Source organism: Pholis gunnellus (assembly GCF_910591455.1).
Source record: "Pholis gunnellus genome assembly, chromosome: 5".
Classification (NCBI taxonomy): Eukaryota; Metazoa; Chordata; class Actinopteri; order Perciformes; family Pholidae; genus Pholis; species Pholis gunnellus.
This window is the reverse complement of record NC_136531.1, coordinates 3797705-3808457: the sequence shown is the minus strand read 5'-3', so window position 1 is coordinate 3808457 and position 10753 is coordinate 3797705. Positions and strand designations below refer to the sequence as shown.

The window sequence follows — 10753 nt, the reverse complement described above, 5'->3', positions numbered from 1 at the left end:
GTTCTTTATGAAGACAAAATCCCCCATTTTACCTGCATGAGCTCATTTTTTTCTCTTTCATATTTTAAGTTATAATTTGTACTAAATCAACCAAGTGAAGATCGTATTACCTGCTTTGGTGGAGAACGATGTGTATCAGCTGTTTCCTTCTCAGTGCTCAAGGTGCTGCTGCAGTGAATGCAGTCAGGAGGAAATGACCTTTTTATAAAGGAGAGCCGGACCACGAACAAACCCTCAGAGTGGCACCATGCCCTTATTTAAGCAGGTCTCTGAATCACCATGTAGAAGCAAGACCAGGAGAACAAGTTGAACATCACACAACTCGTGTTGATACGTAAGTAAGTAAATCAAATGTATTTATAAAGCGCTTTCCACAGACACATTAGTCACAAAGTGTTTAACATGAGCAGAATTACAAACAAAAAAGGACAATGTGACCATATAAGGGCCAATAATGTACATTAAAATGTACAAAAACAGAAAGTACAAACGTAAAACATGGTTTAAAAGCAGGCCTTGGACATGAGTTGTTACCCAAACGGCAGTCTAAACAGGTGTGTATTGAGCTGATTTTTGAACGAGTTCACAGACACAGCAAACCGTAGGGGTGGAGAGCATTCCACAGCCTTGGTGCTACTGCCTCACCACGAGTCTTAAGGCGAGTGCGTGGGACCGACAGATTATTTAACATGTTTGACCTGAGAGGCGGGTGAATACGGGTGAAGTAGTTCAGTCACATATGTAGGAGTCTGGCCGTGTAGTGCTCTGTAAGTGAGGGTGAGAATTTTAAAGTGGATCCTAAATGCTACAGGGAGCCAGTGAAGAGATCGTATGGGGGTGATGTGAGAGCGTCGATTTGTCCTGGTGAGTAATCTCGCGGCAGCATTTTGGATTATCTGTAAACGGTTGAGAGCAGATACACTGAGTGATGAGAAAAGTGTGTTACAGTAGTCAATGCGTGAAGAGATGAAGGCGTGTATAATCATATCTAGTTCAGCTGTTGATACTACAGATCTCAGTTTACTGATATTTCTTAGGTGGGAGAAACAAGACAGCTGCTTAACATGGGGTTCAAACGACATGGATCGATCAAAAATAACCCCTAGATTGCGCAGGTTGCAATGGGCAGCAGTGGAGAGCGGACCAATACTCTGCTTGATCGTAGGGACAAACTCATCTGGTGCAATAACTAGAACCTCCGTCTTAGTGCCGTTGAGTTGTAAGCAGTTTTCTGCTAAATAGCATTTACACAGTCCAGGAGCCCAGTTAATGCAAAAGCCTCACTGGGTTTGAATGACAGATGGAGTTGTATGTCATCTGCATATAAATCATAGGACACATTATAATTTTTTATAATCGGTCTCAAAGGTAACAAGTAAAGGGAAAATAACAGAGGCCCCAGAACCGAGCCCTGCGGTACGCCACAAGACATTGGAGAGGTGACAGACACAAAATCACCCACAGAGACATTAAAACTTCTGTCAGCGAGGTAAGATGTAAACCAGTCTAACGCTATGCCAGATATGCCCACCCAGTCACGTAGCCTCTTAATCAAGATGTTATGGTCTACAGTGTCGAATGCAGAACTGAGGTCCAGAAGTACTAACATCATCAGCACAGGAAGCTTTGGGGGTATGTGCAATAGGACGGATCACTCGTGCAACACGGCGAACCTAACCGTAAGTAGGGCGTAAGTAGAGTCTGTGATTCTGATGGGAATGTTCACGGGCAGTGGAGTGGAAGTTATGGTGGAGAGAGTGGTAGGAGACCCTCCAGGCCACCAGGGGGAGCTAGTGTTGCTTGTAGGGGAGGGAGGGGAGTGCTTGTGTTGACAGGCTACCAGGTGAGGAAATGAGATGTGGGGCAGTCAATTCGACGGTAGCCCTGACTCATAACCTTTGGTGGCCTGCTACTGACTGAGTCAATGCGTAAGGAGAAGACGATAATAGAAAGGTGTTATCTATAAGATACGTTGAACTGTTTCACCAGAAGATCCAAACTGTGAGATGAGGGTTGTTGTGTCGGCCTGCGCTCTAAAATGACACACACACACATCAGAGTTGATGCTGAGCCAAAGCTTTAATGAGAGAGAACAGAACACGTTACAGAGGTTTAGTTTACAGTGACAGGAGTAAATACTGAGGTTCATTTACAGCAGACTTCCTTTTTATCTTTAATTTGAAACAAAATGAAAATCACCTCTGAGTATCACAGAGTATCAAAAACTGTCAATGGTGGAAAGTTGGCGCTTGCACTCGTTGCTTCCCTGCAGCTGCCATTACGGACCTCGAAGCCACTTTATGAGGAGGAAACACCTTCACCTTCATTGGTCTTTTTACCTTTTTTGCCCATGCGACGCCTACATTGGCCCTTGCCCCCTCCGCTGTTACCCTGACCCACCACCCCTCCTGAACTACCGTCAACATTAGTGGAATCCCCTGCGTTCTTATTCATGTTGTTGTTGTTTTGGTCTTTCTCACCCTGACCACTTTGTGAGGGGGAATCACTTCTGCCACGTTGAGGCGGTATGAATGAAGAGGATGGCAAGTTGTGGCTAGGACCAGGTTATGGTTTGTTTTTGTAACAGAAGGGGGTGACTTTATCACCACTAGAGCAGCTTGTGCACTTCGCTGAGCCGTCGCAACGGAATATGTTTTTCAGACCAATGCTTGTCCCAAGCTGCTGAAGAGCTTCTAAGTCTGGCAGTTGTGTTTCACTGCTTTTTGAACCATTCTTGTGGAGCTCTTGCTTTAATCATAGAACATGTATTGTGTTTTAGGTTCGGTGTCAAAATCTGCTCTTCGTCCTGACTCATTGTAGCAGAAACAGAAGAGGGAAGTCAGCTTCACTGACGCTGCGTGATCATTTAACAGCGGAGTTGTGAAGGACTGTTTGGAGAGATATCTTAATACAACCCACATGTTTAGACATTTTTTCCCCCCTTTAGCCTCGTCATCATGACTTGAAGATTAAAGATGGAGTTATCAGCAGCAGGTCAGGGGTCTGGTCAGAGTCAGCTACAGGTCAGACGTGCAGAACAGGAAGTAGAGGTAACATAAAACCACAAACAGTGTACTTTTATATTTGTTTCTAACAGCCAGTCTGCCAACAGGAGAAGTCTGTCAACAAAGAGACAATAAACATTTTTATAATACTCCGATAAAACCATGTGACAATCTACAAAAGCAAATGCAATAAAAATCAAATGAAAGGTACAAACAAGGTCCAAAATAAATCTGAATTAAAATACAAATGTGCAGCAGCAGAGGCCTGACCTTCATCGATAGCTAAGTGTAGCCCAAACTTCTCCACCTGTGAAGTTAACACACGAGTCTTGACCACACTTCGTGTGAAATGAAACTCAGACTTGGTCTCGCTCATTGGCACCAGTGATACCTGTAACGGTTTACAACCCGCCATAAAACAGGAGTGCTGGAACGGAGGGCGAGGTGAGCAGCAGACGCTTCTTAACGACTGCGATTCAGGGGATTAGTTCAGTGTCTTTGGTCATCAGGTTTTTGGGAAAACACAACCGAGCCGATATGGACACCGGTGGTTTGATCCGGGCCGGTCTCCTTCTCGTTTTCTTCATCTGTGTGTGCGTCGTCACAGGAAGTCCTATAGGTGAGTGGAGCTGGAATGAATGAATTTCCTGGATTTTAGAAACAGATTTGATTTAAAACCTTAAACCGTAGGAACAATGAGGGCGAGTCTTCCGTCTGTTATGAAGGTCCTGGATTTTTATTTACATTAAACCGCTGAATGTGTGGGTCAAGTTGCATGAGTTGTGGTCACAGTGACCTTCGACCACCAAAACAGGACAATAATTATCAGTCAATGTTTTGAAATGTGCCAAACGTTGGCTGTGGATTCGTACGGAAGCCCAGGACACTTAATGATTTGGTCATTAGGCGCCGCGGTGGGTTTCATAAATCTACTGTCAGGTGAAACCTGTCCCGTACGTCCTACGCCCACTCGCTTGTTGACTCAATCTTACATCTGTATGAAATCATGCTGTCATATCCAGTTGAGTACGCCTCACTTTAAGTTTTAGTGTTTCAAAGTCCAGTGTCAGGTGCTGTCCGTATGCAAAAGAAGAAAAACTACACCATAGAAAAAACCTTTCTTCATCAAAAGGTTCAGTGCATTTCAGACAATATAAAGTCATGAACAGAGTTTTCAGTATAATGTACAGAAATGAGATGGCAAGAACTAAAATAAACACACAGTATGTTCTCATGTACCTGAAACTGTGTTTGTCATTGAATCATTTTAACAAAGCTGATACCGTATTTGTTGTATTGGGCCTTTGTGAATCTGCTTCGAATGGTAGAAATGAACTTAAAGGTACAGTGTGTAGCATTTAAGGGAACAATTGGGGAAAACAAATGGAATATAATATTAATGAGTATGTTTTCTTTGGTGTAAAATCCCCTGAAAATAAGAGTATATCTTTTACCTTAGAATGAGCCGTTTGTATGTACATCGCGGTTGTCTTCAGGGAGGCGGCCGCCATGTTCCTACGGGAGCCCAGAACGGACAAACCGTTCACTGGTTCTAGATCGGGTCATTTATGTTTTGTCACGCCCACCGTAGTTCTCCTGCAGGCTTAGGTTCCCACTACACAAGCACCACAGGGAAAATTCTGTATGTACCTCCATTATTATTATTATTATTATTATTGTGGAGGCAGAAATCTCAGCAACAGATAAAGCTGGGCTCACAAAACCAAAACATTCTGCAGGACTTGATACCAGGAAGTGACAAACAATGCTTTTATGTGCAGTCATGTGTGTGAACCTGCTATGAGCTCTCTATTCTCTATTCACTTGTATTTGTTCTGTTCCTCAAGGTACCTCAACCATTAACTGTGCTGGAGGAGGCACTGCAGTTGTGGGTGTGGTGGATGAAGGATATTCAGGTAAGTAACATTAATCTTGAATAGCATGTTGCAAAATTTGATTTCCCAATAAGAGAAAGTTTTGGATTTCATTCCAAAAACGAACTCCTACCGCATCGCCATTCTTTATTATTCTTTATTTGATGCTTTATGGTTTATCACAGACAGTTTAATGTTGTGTTTCTAACCCTCTTGTTGCTTTTTGAGCAAAATCTTCAGGTAGTGGAGAGCTAAAACAACATGGTTTAGATCCGATAACAAGTGATACCGGCCCGATTCGTCAATATCCAAATTGGAACAGATACCAATACCTTGTTATTAAAAAGTTGTTAATACTTTGTATGTATTTAGAGCTGAGCAAAGTGTCACGATTCATGAGTTTACCGTACGTATATGCCAAAGATGAAGCAATTTATTTCAATTTGCAGCATTTTGCAGCAATAGTCTGTGTTATCTAGAAAATGTGACAGCGATGTACAAGCAATCAACATACATGTTGCATTATATCAGTGAGATGCATCATTTAGCTAAAGTTCATGAAGAAGGAGAAGGACCTGTGTTAGTTTCCCTCCTGACTTCATCACAAGATGAAATGCTTACGTCGGTGCTATGAGTCCATGAAATGATTGATAAGATGTTGAAGTAGTCCGTCTCACAATGCTCCCACGACCGCTGCAGGGGATGTGGAGGTGGTGAGTGGGATCACAGAGGGTGTGAAGCTGGTGCCCAACATCTTCCCAGCACACCTGGAGTTTCTGGAGCTGAGCTTCACGCTGGGAGACACCAGCGCCACGGTCCGCACCAAGAAGCCGCTGGACGCAGACGTGCTGTCCGCCGTGAGTTGGGGAAACACCTTTCTCCCAGAAATTCAGTTGATATGATGCTATTTTTATAAATGTTTTTTATCAACACAAACAGAAAACACGACTAAGATGAGATAAGAGGGGAAATGCAGGTGCTGCAGCAGCACAAGAACAGAAATAAGTCAAATATATATTTATTTATGAATAAGTTGCTGCATTTTAAATGCTTAAAGAGGGTTAAATGCAGAGGTACAGATAAAGATAAAGATAAAGAATAGTCGACTATTCAACCATTCAACTGGATTTGACTGCCAATCTCACAATCTAATCAAAGGATCTTTCCATATACTGTCTATAGCCTATTTTGGTATAAACATCAGCCTATTAATAATACTGTTAATAAAAGTTTGTGTTGTGATATTGGGCCATATAAATAAAATTGACTTGACTTGAAGAGGTACTGAACACTTAAACCTGTTTTTTGATCTGTAAACTAAGATATATGACGAAACACATTAATGCCGAAACGTTTCTTACCAAATGTATGAAAATGTGTGTATTTCATGGGTTGAAACACGCCACCTACTGATTTAAATCAGTCCTGAACCTTGCAGGCCAATAGTGAGATATAGAGTCCACCGGTTGGGTCTAATCCACGTCATGCAATGATTCTAAAAATAGAACGTCAACGCGCACTGAACACCTCGTGCATACAGAACGTATGGTACATGTCATGCTTATAGTATGATTATATGTTATAGCCTCATGTCTCACTCACACTTACAGACAACACACATCTCTGGGATCTCAGTGGAACGATTCTCATGACAGCGTCATCATATTAGATAACAGTCGAGCAAAGATCAGCTCAACAGGTGCATATCTCATCATATTAGGTAATATTTAACTTGAGCCAAAAGGTGCACACATACAGATACACACACACACACACACACACACACACACACTCACAAAAAAGGTTATAAAAGGGAGGGTGCGCGCCACAACTGGAGCTTTGTTGGCCAAATAAACGGCTCGGTGTACAAATCTGGTCTTGCTTTGATCTCTCATCGACTGCTGAGTTTGCCACAAATCTGCTTCTACAAAAGTTGTGTTTACAACCATGAAGAGCAGGCAGGCTAAAGAAACAATGTCTCTGTCTATCCATCTTCATTCCGTTTCAGTCTCTGGACAGCGCCTCATCTACACTCACTCACACACACACACACACACACACACACAAACACACACACACACACACAAACACACACACACACACACACACACACACACACACACACACACACACACACACACACACACACGCACACACACACACACACACACACACAACAAACAGGGCTGTCCATTGTGTGTTTTTGTGTTCCTATAGAATACAGTAGGTCCATTTTTTCAAGGGTTTATGCAGCATTTTCCTGAAAATGCCCTTTTGATCTTTAAAAGGGTTTTTGGTTGCTGTAATCATTCCTCCTGTTCATGCTAAAGAGAATTCAAATAAGTGATGGAGGGTAAAATCCACAGATTCCTTCTGTTCAAACAAAGCATATCATCCGGCTTCCTCGGTCCCAGTTAGTCGGTATCTTCCAAAGTTAGTCTTTTTAGTGCACGAGTCCCTCTTTTTGTGTCTTTGCTGAGCTCCAGTGGAAGCTGAACTCCACTAAACACATCTTCAGTTGCAGGTTTGTCCCGTAACTCGTCTCGACGGTGTGTTCATGTCTTTCAGAGTGACAGCACCTTGTATTACTCTCTGATGTGTGACGGCTTAACTAAGGTGGGTGTAAAGTCTCAAAGTCGCAGTTTTCACTAACATGAGAAAACAAAATATTTTAATTCATTTTTTTTTTTTACCATTGCAGTACAACAACACTCGGAAGCTGAAAATCAACGATCTCAATGACAACAGTCCGATATTTACACAGGAGAGCTACGTCACCTCTGTCTCTGAGGTAAGTCACTGCTGTGGACTTGTGGACCCAAAATACTGCCAAAAGTATCCGAAGCACTCTGTGGTAGAATGAGTTGGAGAAGATAAATGTAGTAATAAAATACTTTGTTCAGGCTAAAGGCCTTTTAGGAACAACAGAACATGCATGTCTATATTATTCATTTGTATCTGTGGGTCATTTTGCCATTTTGTTTTCAGACTGAAAATGTGGGAACCGAGGTTCTCCGAGTGCCAGCTGTGGACGGAGACAGCACCCCAGCAAACAACAGAGTGACATATTCCATTGTAATTAAATAATAATAATAATACAACCACATTTGTAGAAGTTACAATTAATGTTATGTAATAAGAGACTTGCTGAAGTTTTGTTTCAGTGACAACTTTTAAAGAAAAACGAGATATTCGTAGTAAACAGGTTGAAATACATTCATCTTGTTCCTGCACTGTGGAAGCTGAGAGTGGATGTAGTCACTCATATATAGATCCTGTCCAACCCAAATCATGACTATAATACATTCATATATTTTCAGTCATGTCCATGAAAACATCTGACAATGAGCTCCTTGTTTTCTTCTTTGTCACTGTGGTAGCTGGTGCTCAAGACATTATAATTAAATTAAATTTGTCACAGTGCATCTGTAAATATACTTTAAACGACAAACAGGTAAAACAGTGGCAACAACAAATCAAACTTTACAGGAAAAGATTTTTAAAAACGTGATTACACGGCTACATTATCACACTTACTGTAGAAAACGGATATCTTTAAGTCAAGTCACTGTTGCCACTCTGGGCCTCCACAAGTGTCACGATGAGTAACAATCATCTGAATGGAAATGTGACTTTCTGTCAAAAGGAGCCAACTTCAGAGGACTTCACCCTGGACAACTCGGGGGCTTTTGTTTTGAAGAGACGTTTGAACTACAATATAGTCCAAAGGTACAACTTCATCGTGACGGCAAAGGTAATCGAACATATTCACACGTCTACTCCTTCAGAACCGTTTAGAGCCGTGACAACATGAATACCTGATTGATCTGCGTTGTCTGTGTTCACTGCAGGATAGCGGGGGGTTAAACGACACAGCCACTGTGCTGATTAACGTCGTCGACTTCGATAACTTGAATCCGTATTTCAGCCACAACACGTACCAGGCCTCTATTCAAGAGAATGAGGTGAGTCTCTTAAGCTAAATGCTGCAATATTTCTCTCACAGGTGATGGTGTTAGCTTTCACAATGCCAACCAACACTTTTCTTTAAAAGGTGCGATGTATAAGACCTGGCCACAGGGGGGCAGCATTTCACCTCTACAACTGGGTCCATACGATCAAGTTTACAGTCAAGAATACCTCAAATTCAACCACAGACTGTATATAAGAAGTGGACGTAGTCAGTCATCGTGAGGTCACCCGTTGGTTTGTGGACTGTGGTTTTGAAGCCTTGACTTTGGCGATTTTGGCCATCTTGGATTACGGCGGTTGCCATGTTATTTTGTTTGCAACCGATAAACGTAAGTTAACTATATTAGGAATGCGGAGGAGTGCAGCGACCTGTCACAGTATACCCGCCCTAAAGCCTACTCCGCTTTATGGTCTCTTTTACTACTAAATGAATCCAAAGTGGCTGAAACTCGAAAAACAAAAATAAATTGTATTTTTGTCCCCGCCACCAGGGGGCAGTCCCCCGGAATCAGCTGGGGTTTGCGCTGGCTAAATTTGAGTTGCTGCCGCCTGCTTTCCTGCTGGCAGGGGGAGGACGAAAAGAAAATACAAAACTTGTTCTTGATTCTGTCACTTGTGGTTTAATCCAATAAAGAAAATATCAAAACCCTGTACCGTTAACGTGATTGACAAGCCCTCGGGGCAGCTCCACTTCTTCATCTATATGCTAAAAGCATCTACACAGTCAAGCAAAGGTGATGAGGTTGTGGTGCATTTCTACAATTTCTGAAAGATTAATGAACAAATTTGACGTTTCAGCTCATAAAATAGTTATATTTGTATCTATACTGTAGTGTTTTCCTTCATTTGACAGAGGAGTTTATTGTAGAAGTGTTATTTTTGAATTCTTGTATGTTGTATATTTCAGGTTGGGTCTTTCCGGACTCTTGAGCCAGAGGCAATAAAAGCTCAGGACGGAGACACAGGGATCAACATGACTTTAACTTACAGCATCAGTGCAGGTAAATGACAAGAAATAAATTAAGCCTTTTGATTTCGGCTCAGACCTTTTGAGACGAAACACAAAATATTTAACGTCATCTTTATTTGTTTAGTGTCTCCAGACAAGTATCGGGGAAACTTCAACATTGACGCCAGCAGTGGAGTCGTGTCTGTGCTGACTGCTCTAGACAGAGAGGAGATGGACAGCAGCGTGATCTCTGTCAGCATCAAGGTACCGACACTTTAATTCATGGAGGATAATAAGACAACCGAAATCTGATCCCAGTCATCTAGCAAATGCGGAACTTTTTACTGGTTATGAAACTGTCTCACTAATACTGATGCCTCTACATGACCTCGTAAGTAAACTAGACCCTTAGCTTAGATCGGCTATTTCTATAATAGTGAACATGAGCAGGAGAATGAACATGATGAAATTGCTGTTTTTCTAGGGAGTTAAAGTACATCAACGTCAACATAATAAATGCTTATTTAATTGCCTCTTTATGCTACCATTTTGCTTACCACATCTGGACAATTTGTCTCCAAATGTTGAGGATATTGTGAAATCAGAAACACTTATTGGTGCCGTGTAACAATATGCTGTTATGCACTTCAACACACAGAAGTAAAACTCTTAATAAATGATTATCTGTAATATTTTGTCTCTGCAGGCGGCCCAGACAGATGACAATTTGAAGACGGCGCATGCTGTGGTATCTGTCACTGTTGAGGATCTGAATGATAATCCTCCAAAGTTTGAGCAGCCCGGCTATTCCGTAACACTCCTAGAAAATTCCCCCGTTAATGCCGTTCTGTTCAAAGCCGTCGTCACCGACCTGGACCAGGTACTGTAGATTTGATGTCATTTCTACTGTTGGAGAGCAGAAGCTCAGGCTGGGCCAGTTGATGAAGTCTAAA

At 42.0% G+C, this 10753-nt stretch overlaps 1 protein-coding gene across 1 annotated transcript; it reads left to right on the top strand.

Moving 5' to 3' along the window:
* Positions 1-3449: 3449 nt before the first annotated feature.
* On the top strand, positions 3450-10079 carry LOC306696315 (cadherin-6-like; the record flags this gene model as incomplete). The annotated part of the gene is made up of 10 exons (XM_079159900.1): positions 3450-3624; positions 4853-4921; positions 5579-5736; positions 7448-7495; positions 7581-7670; positions 7868-7954; positions 8526-8633; positions 8731-8844; positions 9759-9852; positions 9946-10079. The coding sequence occupies exons 1-10, from the start codon at positions 3543-3545 to the stop codon at positions 10077-10079; spliced, it is 984 nt and encodes a 327-aa protein (XP_079016026.1). The 5' UTR covers positions 3450-3542.
* Positions 10080-10753: the final 674 nt, after the last annotated feature.